The sequence below is a fragment of the Rhinoderma darwinii genome, chromosome 3 (genome assembly GCF_050947455.1).
Source record: "Rhinoderma darwinii isolate aRhiDar2 chromosome 3, aRhiDar2.hap1, whole genome shotgun sequence".
Lineage (NCBI taxonomy): Eukaryota > Metazoa > Chordata > Amphibia > Anura > Rhinodermatidae > Rhinoderma > Rhinoderma darwinii.
Window position 1 is genome coordinate 189517032 of NC_134689.1, and position 18587 is coordinate 189535618.

General features: G+C 39.6%; 1 protein-coding gene across 1 annotated transcript in view; it reads right to left on the minus strand.

Moving 5' to 3' along the window:
* Positions 1–650: 650 nt before the first annotated feature.
* GPR37 (G protein-coupled receptor 37) overlaps positions 651–18587 on the minus strand; it is a 78894-nt gene continuing 60957 nt past the window's right edge. Inside the window, exon 2 of the mRNA XM_075855059.1 lies at positions 651–1837. Coding sequence (XP_075711174.1) covers positions 1019–1837 — 819 coding nt within the window. The 3' untranslated portion in view covers positions 651–1018. The remainder of the gene's footprint in view (positions 1838–18587) is intronic.

Genomic DNA, 18587 nt, shown 5'->3' on the forward strand with positions numbered 1-18587 from the left:
GAAGTCTAAAATAGCCTTGGTCCTGAACAGGTTAAACAATTGAGTTAGCTAAATATATTGTTTACATTCATTTTCTTTCACATACCACAGGATGGACTACAGAATCATTATTTTACCGCTGGGGGCCTTTTCTCATGTGCCCATTGTCTTTACCTGCTGATGTTTTTTGTATTGATACCAATAGGTGTGGGAATCACTCTGCTCATGTTTCAGGCACTGAAAAGTGGATTATCTTTCATGCTCTAGCACTACCTAATATAAAGAATATGTTCTTGAGCATGTAGGAAACTTTTCAGATTCTAGTAGTATTCTTCTGTAAATCATACGATATTGTAACAACATACATAATGTAACAAAACAACCTTTCCATTTTGGGAATCTCTGAGGCACCAGCTCATGAATGGATATGATATCTCAACTAGAGGTGTAATTTTTCCTATTTGCAACATATATGTGGCATATTTATCTGTCAGAATAACAGCCTAGAGCTACCCTACCGACATTATTGTTATGAGCTCTATGACATGATCTAAAATATTGGTATGTGTCATACAGAAAACAGACTATTGATTCATGACCCAGATAGTCGTTTATCCTATTCTAAGTCTTATGGTTGTTGTAATTTTAACAAAATAATACGGACAAGAATATTTCATAAAAACAAAATAAAATTTATTCAACAGCTAATTTTGTAAATGTTAAAGTAAACAAAACATTACAATATTTCAATTCAGTGCAAACCACCTTGGAGTATAATAATTTTATCTAATTTGATGTATATTTTAAAAAGTTACCATTGTGATTATCAAAAATCTAACAACTACCTATTTAAGGTGCAGAAACATGTTAATAGTTTCTTGGAAACATACCCTGTTAGGAGACCTAAAACATAATAAATACAGAAGATACCAAAATTGTTCTTACACAAGTCGAATGTTTCATTAAAAAATCATGAACTAAAAATCATTTAAAATGTATATCACAGAGTATTTACAAATAAAGTGAAAACTGACTATGTTCAGCAGTGAGTTCCAACTGAAGCAAATGTGGACATTTCACGACGTATAGTACTGAAAGGGGAAAGTTCTAGCTCTGTCGTATATTCATTGTCATTATCATCGCTGGTTGCAGTTGAGGACTTCTGAATGCATTCATCACAACAGCAACAACAGCATTCCATGAAAGCTCGGCTAAACGGCTTGCAAAGGCAAAACAGAAGGACAGGGGTAACACATGATTTAAAGAACAAGAGAAACTGACTGATTAGATGAAGAAGATCCAAGGTCTGCCTGGAGACACCAGTGGACATATAAGCTGTTACAATGTTACAGATATTTTCAGGGATTATGCAAAAACCATACAAAATTGTAAGGGCTACGACAGTACAGTTCATTTGACTCTCCAGTTGAATCTGACGTTTGTTACCTCTAGTACAGGCTTTCTCAGCTCTTCTGATTTTTCTTGCCGTCACCAAAGAACATGTTATTGTGAAAAGAGTGGGCAAACAAAAATAACAACCAAAGTACCACCACAGTCTAGCTCCATCATAGGTAAGGGCTAAAACATAGATGGTATCAGGGAGATCTGTGGAAATCTTAACAACACAGCGCTCACTGAGTGTGTTAGCGCTCAAAGCTGACTCAGCTCTCGTTAACTGCCGTAGGACAACCTCAGGCAATGCTAAAAGAAGAGCACCCACCCATATAACCGCTAGCTTGGCAGTTGTTGATGTGCAGTTCTCAATCATTTCATAATACATCTGTACATTAGTGGCAGCACGGAAACGGTCAATGCAAAGGGCACACAATGTAAATGTAGTAACTCCAAGCGAGGCCACCTGAAAAACAAGAAAACATAAATGTCAACTTACACCCATTGTAAAAATAAAATGTAAATCTTATCTTATATTCAAATAGGACAAAGGAGTTTAAGAAAATACGTTTTTAAGAAATGGCTTCAATTTCAATCGTTATGTCTACTTGATTGTGATTCATTTTGGACGTTCTGAGCCTCTGTCGCAGATTCTGTAGGATTTAACAGAAACATGACAAGTGCATACAGCGCTTTCTTTTTCCATCAAAACTAAATGTGGTCCATCAGGTTTTAGTATCTACTGTACAACGGATCCAGAACTGCGTTTTGGTTTCCGTTAAAGGGGGAAACCATGACGCAAATGTGAAAAGAGCCTTAGGCCTTATTCAGACGGTCGTGTTCGGTCCGTTATATATGGACCATGTGTTGGCCATAATTACCGGACCGACCACAGTTCAGGGAGCCGGGCTCCTAGCATCATAGTTATCTATGATGCTAGGAGTTCCTGCCTCCTCGCGGGAATACTGTTCCGTACTAAAAACATGATTACAGTGCGGGACAGTATTCCCTCGGGGAGGCAGGGACTCCTAGCATCATAGATAACGTAGACGCTAGAAGCCCGGCTCTCCAAACTGTGTTCGGTTCAGGAAATACTGCCGACATATGGTCCGTATATCACGGACTGAACACGGCCTTCTGTAGAAGGTCTTAAAGGAAAAATAATACAAAGGATCTCTTAATTGTTGATATTTGTTATACTATGCAATACTTTTATGAAGATGTCTATTATGCACATATAGACAAAAATAATTATAATGCAAACTGTCAGAAATATCAGGGCACGTTCAGTAATCTACTACAGCTTAGTTAATGTTAAATGAAAGGCATTCAAAAAATATGTGCATATGATGTGCCCCTGAGGAGCTCTACAGCTGATGTGGATGTTAATAATTTACATGGGGCAGCGTGAGGTTAGAATTTTATGTATCTATGGATTTTACTTTACTGAAGCCCATGTATAAAAGATGAAAGCAGAAATATCTACTCTATGTTCGTTCTGCAAGTCAGGCTCTGAGAAGGTGATGGAAAGAAAATAATTAATGATGGTAATATTAACACAAGCACATTTTTTCAGCTTCCCATCATATTTCTTTGTCAGTGAATCAAATATTCTTCTGTACATTTGTCTGTAACAATGAGGAAAGGACTAATAACAGTACAGTCAAAAAGAACATTTGAAGACACATAAAGAAATATTCAGGAAGGTTCTATGAAATGTTCCTGTGTACAAAACTTTTAATGTAGATAAATAATTATAGGCAAATCTACAACCACACAGAGGATGTCTGCACATATATAAAGTTGGCTAAGGACTTTTGAAGAGGGTTTGGGGTTTTTGAGATGGTATAACCTCATGCCATTTGTGAATGGTTCCACAATGTCACTAACATCCCAAAATTATGAATGCACGATAAAGATCTTTGGTGTAATTCAGTCATAATAAAATCATTGGTTTATTTGCCCAAAAGTTTCATGGACTCCCAACAGGCTTAGGATACATAATTTAGTATCAAAAGAAATACGGGTACCAATATCCCAAAATCCTGGGCAGGCCCTAAGTAGATGTAAGAATTGATTCAGGATATTTGAACTTGGGTGTAGTAGGACAGATGAATCAACATATACAAGTGTGAATAAGGCCTATGGATGGATTGTTAGCCCTGCACATGCCTGCAAGAAAGGCAGCCTATTCTAGACCAATAGTTACCAAAAATAGATCATAATCCTCCATTGTTATGTTATTTGTTTGAAACAAAAAAGGAAATTAAATTACCTTCTGATTTAGGGCATATTCACACGTGGCGGAATTGCTGTTGAATTCCGCTGTGGACAGTCCGCAGTGGAATTCTGCAGCAACTCGTTTTTTACATTTGTTTCTATACATTTTTAGGAAACTTAGTTCAGATGTTGCGGAAAATAACTGTGCGGAATTTAGGCTGCAGTGCAGAATTTCCCCTCCGCAGCATGCTCATTATGTTGCGGAGAAGAAGTGGAATTTCACTGCGGATTTCAGCCTCTGCAATGCAAAAACTGAAATCTGTGGCAAGTCCGCTGTGATATCTGCAATGTCTGCATTATATTGCATTAAATATGCAAATGTTGGTGCAGATTTGTTGCGTAATTGCCCCGAATCAGCACCAACATTTGCAGCGGAAAAATTCTGCCACGTCTGAACATGGCCTTAGGCTCTGTTCACATTTGTGTCAGTGTCTCTGTTTAACCCCTTAATGACCGCCGATACGTCTTTTTACGGCGGTCATTAGTGGGCTTTATTCTAGAGCGCCGACAAACTACGTCGCTGCATTAGAATAAAGTAAACAGAGCAGGGAGCCGTGAAATCTCCCTGCTCTCGGCTGCCAGAAGCAGCTGAGGGCTGGGAGCGTCCCTGCTCTGCCGGGTGAGATCGATATTAGTATCGATCTCACCTGTTTAACCCTTCAGATGCGGTGCACAATAGCGAGCACCGCATCTGAATGGTTTTGGAGAGAGGGAGGGAGCTCCCTCTCATCTCACTGACACCCGGCGATAAAATCGCCGAGTGTCTGTGTCTTCTATGGCAGCCGGGGGTCTAATAAAGACCCCCAGGTCTGCCTGCAGCGAATGCCTGCTAGATCATGCCGCAGGCATGACCTAGCAGATGCCTGTCCGTTTTAAACGGACAGGCAGTAATACACTGCAATACAAAAGTATTGCAGTGTATTATAATAGCGATCGGAGGATAGGGAAGTCCCCTAGTGGGACTAGTAAAAAAGTAAAAAAAAGTTTAATAAAGTTAATAAAAAAAAAAAGTGAAAAAAAAAATGAAAAACCCAGCTTTTCCCCTTACAAAATGCTTTACTATTAAAAAAAACTACAATAAAGCAAAAAAGTTACACATATTTGGTATCGCCGCGTCCGTAACGACCCCGACTATAAAGCTGTTACATTATTTAACCCGCACTGTGAACGCCGTAAAAAATAAAATAAAAAACAATGGAAAAATTGCTGTTTTCTGTTAATCCTGACTTAAAAAAAATGTGATAGAAAGTGATCAAAAAGTCGCATCTACTCTCAAATGGTACCAATAAAAACTGCAAGTCGTCCCGCAAAAAACAAGACCTTATACAGCTATGCCGACGCAAAAATAAAAAAGTTACAGCTCTTCAAATGTGACAATGGAAAAATCTAAAAAATGGCTTGGACATTAGGGCCCAGAATGCCAGCAGGGGGAAGGGGTTAAAGTCTCTGTCGCAAATTCAGATTTGACAGGAGTTTTAGCGTTGGATACCATGACAGAACGCAGACTGACCCATTATAAGTGAATTGGATCTGTCAGGTGCTGGTGGTATCCATCGTACAACAAATCTGGCAGAGCACAGTAGCTTATGTTATCTATGAAAGCCATGACACAAGTGTTAACATTGCCTTAAAGTGTTTGCAGAATATTTTAGGGAATAATTTAAACAGGAATGCTGAGGCATCATACAATAGTTTTGCATTTCTCCTTAAGCTGTGAAACTGCATAATAACATTATATCAGGGAACGTCAGTTTAAGCAATTCTCTAGTTTATTCTAAAAAATAACTTCAGTGACGTGATGGCTTTTTTTTTTGCATCAGTTATGTAATCTGTTCCTCATATAGATTAAAGAGCTTGTTTCATTACTTATAACCCCTCTAATATGGGAATTGCCACAGCGATCAACCGATCAATGTGGGTCTGGCTCCCAAGATCCCTGGCAAACAGCTGATTTTGCTGAGGGAAGCTGAGATTTCCCCTGCAGCAGCCGTTGATGGGGAAATATAGTGTGACATGCTATCATTTAGATGAATGGTAATACATAGAGGGTCGCGTCTGCCAGAGCGAGAGCCGCTGCTCTGGCTCATAGAGGGCGTCATGAGCAGAGGTCCCTACATTATGATGCATATGGACAGAAATTATTCTATTGGGACAACCCTTTTAGTGTAATAGAATGTAAATTAATAATTACTTTTTTTTTAAGGAGAGAATAACCACACATATCTCCACATAATAACTAAAATTAACATTTTCCTTTTTTTTTTTTAAATATCGAACGATAAAGTGAATAAAGTATAATGCTGATAAAAGCCACGTGAGTAAATGCTGCATGAAGTGGACGTAAAAATGGACAGTACACACAGATGCAGCTCAATAATGTTTCATGTAACATATAACCAGCCACGGTACAGAACACATTGTTCTAATGGGATGCTGCCATAGAAACGTGCTTTTCCTTACTCCACACTTAGATATCACGCTTCCTATCAATTAAATAATAATCCATTAACGTTGTAAATATTAACATGTTAATGAATGCACTGTAAATTATTCTGCTATCGTGTGAGACCATGAGTCTGTGTTTTTAAAGTGCAACCAGCTTTATCAGCTTTTTGTAAAGAAGCGTAAAGTTTGAAGGAGGGAGTACGGTACATTTTACATTTCTTGAGCATGATTGTTTATGAAAATATATGGAATATATAGGTGGGTAACAATATTCGGGTGAACTTATTTACAGAGCTGAATTCAATAGATATACTTTTGGTTATTATAGTAAAGAATATGAATTTCATCTGTTGAGTGATGCAATAGATTCCTTCTGACCTTGGAGCATTTGCAGTTAGCTTGGTATGTTTTTGTGGTTGGAATTGTGGACCTCTAAAGTGATGGTACACAGTTTCTTATGCATAAAGGAACTGTATAACCTTCAGGTTAGGTTCCACACAGAGCGGTCGTGATAAGGGTATGTTCACACGATGAGAGGCATTTACGTGTGAAAAGACAGACTGTTTACAGCTGCCTCGTTTCACACGTAAATGCTCCTCCTCGTAATTTAAGAGGCGTCTGAGATGCTCGTAAATCTTGAGCTGTGCTTCATTGAGTTCAATGAAGAACAGCTCAAATTACGTGGCAAAGAAGTGCCCTGCACTTCTTTGCCGAGGCAGTCCAACGACAGCTGTCAAACGACGACGCGTAAATTACAGGTTGTCTGCACAGTACGTTGGCAAACCCATTCAAATGAATGGGCAGATGTTTGCCGACGTATGGCAGCCATATTTTCAGACGTAAAACGAGGCATAATACGCCTCGTTTACGTCTGAAAATAGGTTGTGTGAACCCAGCCTAAAGGATAAAACTGCACCAGCATTCAGTTTTGCTAGTTTTGACGCTAATCGGCCCAGTTTTTAAATTGATTATTAAACCCTTAACGACCGGCGTATAGTGTTTTTACTTTGGCCTTTAAGGATACTTCTTCTGAAGCGCCGCCTTTTCAAGTGGGCGCTTCAGAAGAAGTTTTCCCACATCGGGTGGGGATCTCCAGAAGCCCAGCCTCAGGCTTCATCGCAACGATCGGAGACCACTAGCAGTGGTCTCCGATCATGCTTAACCCCTCAGATGCGACGCTCAATAGCGAGCGCCGCATCTGAGTGGTTTTAGAGGAAGGGGGCTCCCTCTCTCACCACACTGGCATCCTGCTATGAAATCTCGGGGTGCGGATGGTTTCTATAGCAGCCAGCTTGTTAGGCCCCCAGGTCTGCCTTTAGTAAATGTGGCCTAACAAATGCCTTACAGTTTTATACGGGAAGGCAATAATACACTGCAATACAGAAGTATTGCAGTGTATTATAGAAGCGATCAAAAGATCGCACAGTAAAGTCCCCTAGTGAGACTAAAAAATTTCACTAAAGTTTGTAATAAATAACTAAAATTCCCAAGTAAAAAAAAATTAAAAACCCACTTTTTCCACTTACAAAATGCTTTATTATAAAAAAAAAAAAGTGAAAACTTACACATATATGGTATCGCTACTATAAAAAGATTGCATTGTTTAAGCCACACGGTGAACGCCATAAAAAAAAAACAAAAAACAATGACAGAATTGCTGTTTTCTGTTCATCTTGCCTTAAAAAAATGTATTATAAAAATTTATCAAAAATTTGCATGTACTCCAAAATGGTACCGATAAAAACTACAAGTCGTCCCGCTAAAAAAAGTCCTCATGCAGCTGCATCGGCGGAAATATAAAAAAAGCTATGGCTCTGAAAATATGGCGACACAAGAACAAATAATTTAGAAAAAAAAGTAAAAGTGGTAAAACATTAAGAAAAAATACAACTTGTCCCGCAAAAATCAAGTCCTTATACAGCTGTGTCGACGCAAAAATAAAAAAGTTATAGCTCCTTGAATGAGACGATGGAAAAACTTAAAAAATTGCTTGGTCACTAAGGTTTAAAATACCTTCGGTATTAGGCCGGATTCACACGAGCGAGTTCGGTCCGTAATATACGGACCATATGCTGGAAGTATTTCCCGGACCGAACACACTGCAGGGAGCCGGGCTCCTAGCATCATAGTTATCTATGACGCTAGGAGTCCCTGCCTCACTCCGGAAAACTGTCCTGTACTGAAAACATGATTACAGTACGGCCAGTTGTCCTGCAGCGAGGTAGCGACACCTAGAGTCATAGATAGCTATGATGCTATGAGCCCGGCTGCCTGCAGTGTGTTCGGTCCGGGAAATACTGCCGGTATATGGTCCGTATATCACGGACCGAACACGCTCGTGTGAATCCAGCCTTAATGGGTTAATGATTGCACAATTTTGCAGCTAAACAGCAGTATGATTGTTAATGACCACATGGTTTTGTGGGTGAAACCGGTCTTTAGATGCAAAATTGTGCGACCATTAACAATCAATGGACAGCATTAGACAAGTCAATTTCAGAATGCAGAAGCTCATGACACCTGTAATGTGAGCAGAGGGGCTTATGAAGAAGAGTTATTTTTTCCATGTCAACTCTGTTTGCAAACGAAGCAATTTAGGTCACATCTATTACAATGGTCCCTCAATGGCCTTAGGTTAAAATATTTTCAATTTACAATAGTCTTTTGTGGGAACTTGAAACCACATTCGACTTACAATGCCACATACAGGATCAAGCCAATCACTGGGGGCATTTCACTATTAAAACACCAGTGAATCAATGTAACCTATTGGGGGAAAATAGGGCCACTAAACAGGTGCTTTATTACGGAAGTGAATGCACTGATTGGTTATATAGTAGCACCTCTCTACTGTACAGTACTACATGTCCTACATGTCATATCTGTTTATTGTTTGATAATCCTTATTTTTTATTTTATTTTTAGTTGAGATTTTGGGGCTACAGAACCAATTACAATTTTATTATGGAGTTATGTTCTCCAGTTACAATATTTTCAATAAGTTACAAAGGTCATCCTGGAACAAATTAATGTTATAACTTAAAGGAGCAATATAGGTCATTATATTGTTAACCCCTTAAAGAGAATCTGTCACTACTTTATTAATGCCCTGTCTCCTAACTAATCTAATAGGCGCTATGATGCTGATAACTACAGTGTGATTTTTTCCCAAAAATGTTTATTATTTACAAAGTTATGAGCATTTTTCTAAATATACTAATTATACTTGCCAAATGGGAGGTTACTCTGTCTTTTCACTCTGGGCGGCGTAATTTTTTCTGTATGACACTGTCCAATCAGTATACATCATCTCCCCCTCCCCTGCCCAGCAACACAGGGTACTCATATAGTATACAGGTTCCATTCCCAACTGTGTTTTCAACTAGTGATACCTCAGGTTGTTTCACAGCGAGAACTGCGATACTGGTGCCATATAAAAGATTATAATCTCATCTTTCATATACCACCAGTTCTATCACTGTTCTAGGTGGTCCACAGCCTGAGATATAGCTGTTTGAAGTGATCCCCCTTCCCTCCAGCCTCAGTCTCTCACACTGTGTGAAGCAGCTTTATGCTGATAGGACAGCATCAGAGGCTGTGAGGTAGCTCCACCTCAGGAGAATCGCTGGTGTTGAGACCCACTTGTCTAGTATAGCCTCATTTACATATTTAGAAAAAATCTGATAACCTTTAAAATAATAAACTTTTTGTGACACAATTTTCACTAGTATTATCAGTGTGACAGCACCTATTAGATTAGCTAGGAGATAGGGTAGTACTAAACTAGTGACAGATCCTCTTTAATGACCAGACCTGAAAAGTCCTTAAACGGCTCTGTTACCACATTATAAATGGCCTATATTGTACATGATGTGATTGGCGCTGTAATGTAGATTACAGCAGTGTTTTTTATTTAGAAAAATAATAATTTTTGACTGAGTTATGACCTATATTAACTTTATGCTAATGAGTTTCTCAATGGACAACTGGGCGTGTTTTACTTTTTGGCCAAGTGGGCGTTGTACAGAGGAGTGTATGACGCTGACCAATCAGCGTCATACACTTCTCTCCATTCATTTACACTGCACATAGCGATATAGCTATATCGCTATGTGCAGCCACATAAGCCCACTATAACTTTACTGTAGTGTCCTGACAATGAATATACATTACCTCCAGCCAGGACGTGATGTGTATTCCTTCTCCTGACACTTCGCTAATACAATCCCGACACTACAGCACAGCAAGCGTAATCTCGCGAGATTACGATGTAACCTGTCATTTCAAACGAGATTACGCTTGCCTTGCTCTAAATCTCACAGAGACGCTACAGAAGTGACAGAATTCTGAATACACATCACGGAAGCAATAGCGAAGCAATAGCGTAGTCGACTACGCTATTACTTCCGGCAAAACTACGGGTCCGGTGCACAACAGAGACAAACGGAAACCATGGGCACCGGATCCGTCACCATTGAAATCAATCATGATGGAAACGGAAACCTCTGGTTTCCGTTTTTGTGTCAGTTTGTGTCTGTTCAGGTTCCCGTTCTGACGGAAAGCTCAGACGGAACGTCAGAACAGGACCCCAACGCAGATGTGAACGAGGCCTTAGTCTGTAATTTATAGATACACTGTACAAACGCTACAATTGTTATTTGAAACCTTTTATAATATTATGGCACAAGTGCTGCATTAGTTTGTACTTGTAGAAAACTGTTGTAATGAGATGCATTAAGCTAGTTCCCCAGTTAGGCAGTTGGTTTGCATCATTGTCCCTACAGTTTGCAGTTGAGTTTGACAGTATATTGTACATCAGAGCACATAAGTCTGGCAACATCACCTATGTAGCTTAGGCCTGAATTAAAATGACCAGCCTAGTAGCACCAATAGCCTACCCTAACTAAACCTCAAAGTCTATGATGGCAGATGGTATGTTGTTCATTTACTATTCTAACCCTGTCTACATATATATACAAGAGTGAACGAGTCTGACGAAGTTGTACATTTTTGCCTGTAAATAATAATTGAGTTACTGGGGGAATTTTTTCACTGTGCATGTGCAGACATGGTATCAGCATGGAAAGCAGGTGACAAGATTGATGTAAGATTTTTTAAAACAGGACAAGGAATTCCTAGAAATAACAAAACATTTTGGAACATACATATAAGTAAGTGGCACCTGAATTTTTACATTAATTACTAATAATATGTGGTCTGATTGTTTTCTAGGTCACAATTATAGATAAAACACAATCTTTCTAAACTAATAACATACAAACAGGTGTACTAGTAATATATTTTATTGAGAGCATTGAGTAAACATCCACAGTGCAGGTAAAAAAAAGTAAGTGAACTTATGTGTTAATGACTTCTCCAAGAGCTAATTGTCAAAAGGTGATTCAATTAAGGAGAGGAGATTGGAAGTGTGGGTTTCACAGGTGCTTTGCCCTTTAATAAAGGCACACAAAGCCTGGTTACTGACAAATCTATTCTCAAGACAGATTGGTTAATGTAAACCATGCCTTCAGGCAAAAAACTGTCAGAAGATGTGTTATAGAGACACATAAAGCTGAAAAAGGCTACCAAAGCATTGCTAAAGACCTGGGTGTACATCAAACCACGGTTAAACACATTGGGGCAGATGTACTAATGTAGATACACCTAGGATATATTGCAAAATGCGGCAAAATGTGACACAATGTTGCATCTCGTTTTAGTCATATTTATTAAGCGAAAACGGCAAAAAGAACAGATCTTTGTGTCTCACTAGACACTTAAAAAGTGTCTCAGAAATGAGTTTAACTTGAAATCCGACCCAATGTGCCAAAATTGTGCTAATATTCTGGCACAAATTCTGTTGCAAAATAAGTTAACTCAAAGGTGGCATAGGAAAGAGAAAAGTGTCTGACAGGTCACGCAAGATGTGCCAAATTTATCATACAGAACCACTTACGAATTTACCACAACTGTGATAAATCTGGCACATCTTCCAACTGCTTTGCGTAAGTTTACGCTGTCTAACTCTTAGACAGCATTAGTACATCTGCCCCATTGTCTACAAATGGAGAAAATTCATACTGTTAATACTCCCCCTTGGAGTGGGCTTCCTAGTAAAGGGGGTCAGCAGTTTTAAGGCCTCAAAACTGCTGGCAAAGTGATATAGTGTAGGGTATTTTAAATATGCCTTTTAAAATGATGATTCATTCCCCCAGCGCGCCAATCGCAATTGCCACTAAGGCGGGCACTTGATGTGCAAGTTCCCCCTTCCCATCACACTGCCCCAACCTCTGCACTGATTGATGGCTCTAGCAGTCTCCTGGTTGGCCGCTAGAGCAGTCAATCAGGACAGAGATTGGCACTCGCGACACCATTTTCTTGGTATTGCAACTTGCATGACTGAGAAAAATAAATGTTTTTACAATGCCCTGCCCCTAACCTATATCGCTCTGTCAGCAGCTTTGAGGCCTCAAACCTGCTGACAGGTTCCCTTTAAGATCACTAAAAGAGCACAGAGGGCAACCCTGAAAAAGGTGAAAGAGAACCCAAAGGGTAACAGCAAAAGACCCACTGAAGACTTTACAAACTGAAAATACATCAGTTCATGAATCCACTATTAGAAAAACACTGAACAAGAATGGTGTTTATGGAAGGATACCACAAAGTAGGTAGCTGCTGTCCATCAAAAACATTGCGGCCCATCTCAACTTTGCCAAAGACCACCTGGATGTTCCACAATTCTTCTGGGAAAATGGTCTATGGATAGATGAGCCAATAGTGGAAATTTTCAGCACAAATGTACAATGCTTTGTTTTGAGGAAAAAGCACACTGACACCAACATCAAGACCTCATCCCAACTGTGAAGCATGGTGGAGGGAGCATCATAGTTTGGGGATGCTTTGCTGCCTTAGGCGTGGATGTCTTCTGATCCTTAACCCATTAGTGACCACCCGTAGGTGTTTTTATGGAGGTCACTAACGGGCTTTATTCTGCTGCAATAGCCTTTTTATGGCACTGCATCAGAATAAAGCAGCACTGCCAGGAGCAGTAAAAGCTCCCTGCTCTCAGCTACCGGTGGTCAATAGCGACAGCCACATCTAAGTAGTTTTAGAGGGAGGGAGGGGGCTCCCTCTCTCACCCCATGTGCCCATGGTTTTTATGGCAGCCGGGGCCAAACAAAGGACCCTAGGTCTGTCTTTAGTGAATGCGTCTTAGGCCATGCCAGAGGCATGGCCTAACAAATGCCTGTCACTTTTACAGTGACAGGCAAAAATACACTGCAATACATAGCTATTGCAGTGTATTATAAAAGCAATCAAATGATCGCATAGTAAAGTCCCATAGTGGGACTAAAAAAAAAAGTTTCATAAAGTTAATAAATAAAGATCCCAAGTAAAAAAAAATTTAAAACACACTTTTACCCTTACAGAATGCTTTATTATAGAAAAACATTTTTTATTTAATGTTTTTTTTAAAATGTACACATATTTGATATTGCTGCGTCCGTAACAACCCCAACTATAAAAATATGACATTATTTAACCCGCATGGTAAACCCTGTAAAAAAAATAAGAAACAATGGCAGAATTTTCTGTTCATTCTGCCTTAAAAAAAAATGTGGTTAATAGCGATCAAAAAGTCGCATCTACTCCAAAATGGTACCAATAAAAACTAAAAGTCGACACAAAAAAAGCCCTTATACAGCTGCATCAGCAGAAAAAGAAAAAAGTTATGGCTCTTAAAATATGGCAAAACAAAAACAAATAATTAGGAAAAAAATAAGTGTTTTTACTGTGTAAAAGTAGTAAAACATAAAAAAGTATATACATTTGGTACAGCCGCAATCGTAACGACCCGCTGAATAAAATTATTATGTTATTTATAGCACATGGAAATGGCATAGATTTAAGACACATAAAAGAATGGCGAAATTTCAGGGTTTTATTCCCATTACCCCCAAAAAAATTTAATAAAACGTAATCAATAAATTATATGTACTCCAAAATGGTGCTATTTAAAATAAAACTTGTAGTGCAAAAAAAAACAAGTCCTTAAACAGCTATGCCAACTGGAAAATAAAAAAATTATAGCTCTTCGAATGTGATGATGGAAAAACGTAAAAAAATGCTTGGTCATTAAGGCTTATAATAGGCTGGTCACTAAGGGGTTAAGGGACCAATAAATATAAAAACATTTTACAGGAGAATTTAAGGACAGCAGTGCATGACCTCAAGCTGAAGAGACATTGGATGGTGCGACAAGACAATGTCAGATGGAAAACAGACACCTCATACATCAGTGTGAAACTGAAAGAAAAAAAAGAATCCAATCCTCAGTCTAGACAAAAATAAAGAAAAGAATCCCCAAGTGAGTCAACTGCAAATACAATTTTATGGTGGTTAAAGCCCTTCTTGACGACAACAAATTGAACAGATCAGATTTATTCCCTGGATAAAACAATGTTTGTGAGAACACTGAATGCTGGAAAAATATATGAAAGAAATCCTCCAGCTCACCTTGTCACAAAGAAGGGTATAGGAATCAGCACACGGATCCTCGTGTCGGCACACGCAAAAGATACATCAAAAACAGGGAAGTTGGAACCAGCGCTGAGAGTGTAGTTTCTTTGTTAAAACGGAAATCTGTTTCCAAGTTTAATTTGGTCTTGGTTAAAATCGAAGCACAGGGGCTACGAACAAAAGTTAGGTGACGGGTAGGTATAGTCCAGAGTACAGAGAGAAGGAGAGGATAGGCGGTAGCCTACGCGTTTCAGACCCTCGCTAGGTCCTTAGTCATGGCTCATAAGCCCAAATTAAACTTGGAAACAGATTTCCGTTTTAACAAAGAAACTACACTCTTCCAACTTCCCTGTTTTTGAACACTGAATGCTGTTAAATTAGCCCAGAGTAATCCTCTTAGGCCTTATTCACACTAGCATGTGCAATTTGCTTCCAAAAACAGCACTAGGACAGAGACAGAGCTGTTTTCTTAAAAAACAAAAAAAAAAGCCAAAAGGAACCCTAGCCCCTTTTTGAACCCTACTGGTCAGACATTAGTGACATATCTCTTTAAAATGCCATCAATGTTTCTGGTCGGAAAACCATTTAGTGTATGTCTGGTGCTATGGGTTCACCGGACCCAAGAGATGGCGATTCATTACCCATTTCTGCATTATATATTAACAAATGTTATTTACAGTTACATTGGTATAAACCTGAATGTTAAATCGAGTCTGGTCAATAAAGATTGAATGAAATGTCTAAGCTTCCCTTAAACTTTCCTTCCATTAAAGTGGTTGTTCAGACACGAGACAAGATAGGTCATCAGTATATTATTGGTGGGGGTCCGACACCTGGACCCCACACCGATCAGCTGTTCCAGCTACCTCCGGGCACCAGATATCTGTGCCGGAAGCAGGTGGCTCTGGTCACAGTATAGCGGCCGTGCTGCAGTACTGCAGCTCTGCTCCTATTCAAGTGCTGCTATGCAATGTACGGAGTCATCTGCTTCCGCCACTGAGCACTGCATAACAAGGAATTTAGGTTTATATGAATCAATAATAGAACTTAATAGTCTAAAACAGTAATGAACGGAGACTGGGACCCCGGGCAAGAAAGATCAAGGGCCCCTTTATATTCACCAATATAAAAAAAAAATGTTTACATTAATCGGGTATGTTCACACGTAGCGTAAATACTGCAATGGATTTTCCACAATGCTTTTTTATTGTGAGAAATCCACAGTGGCAGCAGAGTAGATGAGATCTCATCCACACTCTGCATAAAAAATCAGCCTCAAAAACATTCATAGATTGACCTGCGGTGCAGTTTTTTAATCCGCAGTATGTCAATATATGCTTTAGAACCGCTGCTTTTCTGTAGCTGCTTTTCCATTTAATTCAATGGGAAGGTAAAACCTGCAACAAATAGCAATTCTTGTGTTTTTTGCGGAGAAAAAGCTGCAATTCTGGCGCAAAAATCGCAACTCAGAACAAAAAATATATACTTACCCGGGTCCCCAGAGTCCAGCATCCACCTGTTCTCCGTCGGCTGTAGCAGTTAAATGGGATGAAACGTCATCCGAGGAGGCCAGGCTGCATGGAGAACAGGAAGACGTGTCGCCATGTCTACAGAGACCGGGTAAGTATAAGCTTTTTTTTCGTTTTCAATATCTGTTTTCTGCAGCGTATATTCCACCCGAAGTACTGCACCACAACTTGGTGCTGTTTTTCGTCCGGAATTCCCTGCGGGTTCCAGGGCGAATACGCTGTGTACTTTTAAGCAGTTTATCCGCCCTATGTGAACATGGCCTAATACTGATAACAATACCAGGCAGTAACGGGATCTCCTTCACCACTGGCAGCTCTGTGTTATCATTTCACATCTATTTGCCCCATGCCACATTTATTAAATTACATATTACAACATGTCCTGACATTCATAAAGGAAGGAATAGTTGACAACAATATAAAACAGCTATTCTGTTCTATTCCATTCTCTTCCATCAGGATTTTTCCTGGACATTTTCTTGCCGCAGGTAGAATATTTTCAGACATCCATAAATGCAGCTGACTTCACCTCAGAGCTTTTCTCTGGCAGATTATTTTCCTAATGAATTATAATTAATATGCAGAGCAAAGCTTCTCATCCCCAAGGTTTAGAATTATTTCCATAAACCACTGGTTCAAAATTAACTTTCAACTTAAATGTAATGCTTCAGCCCTCTAAGGAAATGTACATGTTTCACTGTCAGTGTGGCTGCAATATTTATTTATTTCTATTATAATTCTAACCATTTGCTTTACAATGATATCACTTTAGAATAAAATACCATTAGGGCCTGTTCACATCAGAGTAGGGTTCCGTTTGGGTTTTCCATTCATCCATTCCGTCAGAGGAACCGATTAACGGTAAGCCTATACTATAGGCTAAACTATAGGTTCCATTTGCATTACCATTGATTTCAATGGTAATGCTTCCGTTGCAGTTGGTTTCCATTTGTTTACGTTCCGTAAAGTTTAATTTTTTCACTAAAACAATAGCACAGTCGACTACTCTATTGTTTCCGTGAAAAAACCTGAAACTTTACAGAACAGAAACAAACGGAAACCAACTGCAACAGAAGCATTACCATTTAATCAATGGTAATGCAAATGTCAGCTATGGTTTCCATTCAGCTTTCCGTTCCTAAAGTTCCTCCGACGGAAAGGTTGAACGGAACCGATGAACAGAAGCTCAACGCTGATGTGAGATATATATTGTAGTCACCCAGAAAGCATTTGGCTGGAACCAATAGCCAGCCAGCGAGGTGCTCCTTTGTACTACAGTTCTGTGGATCAGTGGCTGGGCACTAGATACAATGAGGGACCAGTCAGAGGCATATTACACATAATGGTGCCCAATGACATAGGGCATATGGATAAACAAATCAGAAAACATTACATTGTAATCACTTCTGTCATGCAGTCTAATTAGGCCCTGTTCACACAGAGTTTTTGGCATGCAGAAAATTCTGCCTGGAAAAATGAGCTCCGTTTTTTTAAAGTGGTTTTGCACCACAGACGTTTTTTGCGGCAAATTTTGCCGCATTTTTTTACGTCTTTCTTCAACAGGCAAAGGAAAAACCTGCAAGCGTTTTTGCCATAAAACGCATCAAAAACCGCTGCAGCCATTCAAAGCGTTTTTTCCATGTCCCATTGATTTCAATGGGGTTTTTGAGGTGGAAAACGCCTTAAGATGGGGCATGTTGCTTCTTTTTCCCTCCACCTCCTATTAAAAAAATAAGGCTGTTTATGACATTTCAAAAGTTAACACAATTATTTATACAGTCCCCACTATCAGAATTCTAATTTTCTTTATTACATGAACAAGAAATTGACATAGCAATGCTTTACTTTTTAGAAAGCTAGAGGGGTTGTCATCTAGCTTTCCACAGACTCCAGTGTGCAGTGTACCCGGTGGCTCAGTGGTTAGCAGTGTTGTCTTGCAGCTCTTGAGCCCTGGATTTAAACCCAACCAAAAGCAACATCTGCATGGAGTTTGTATACTTTCCCTGTGTTTCCTCTTACTCCAAAAACATACTGATTACTATTAGGCTGGATTCACACGAGCGTTGCGTTTTTGCGCGCGCAAACAACGCGGCGTTTTGAGCGCGCAAAAACCATTTGACAGCTGCGTGTGTCATCCGTGTCTGATGCGCGGCTGCGTGATTTTCGCGCAGCCGGCATCATAGAGATGAGGCTTGTCGACGCCCGTCACTGTCCAAGGTGCTGAAAGAGCTAAATCTTTCAGCACCCTCGACAGTGAATGCCGAACACAACAGCGAAAAACCTGTAAAAAAAAAAATAAAGTTCCTACTTACCGAGAACTTCCCGGCCGTTGCCTTGGTGACGCGTCCTTGGTGACGCGCCTCTCTTGACATCGGGCCCCACCTCCCTGGATGACGCGGCAGTCCAAGTGACCGCTGCAGCCTGTGATTGGCTGCAGCCTGT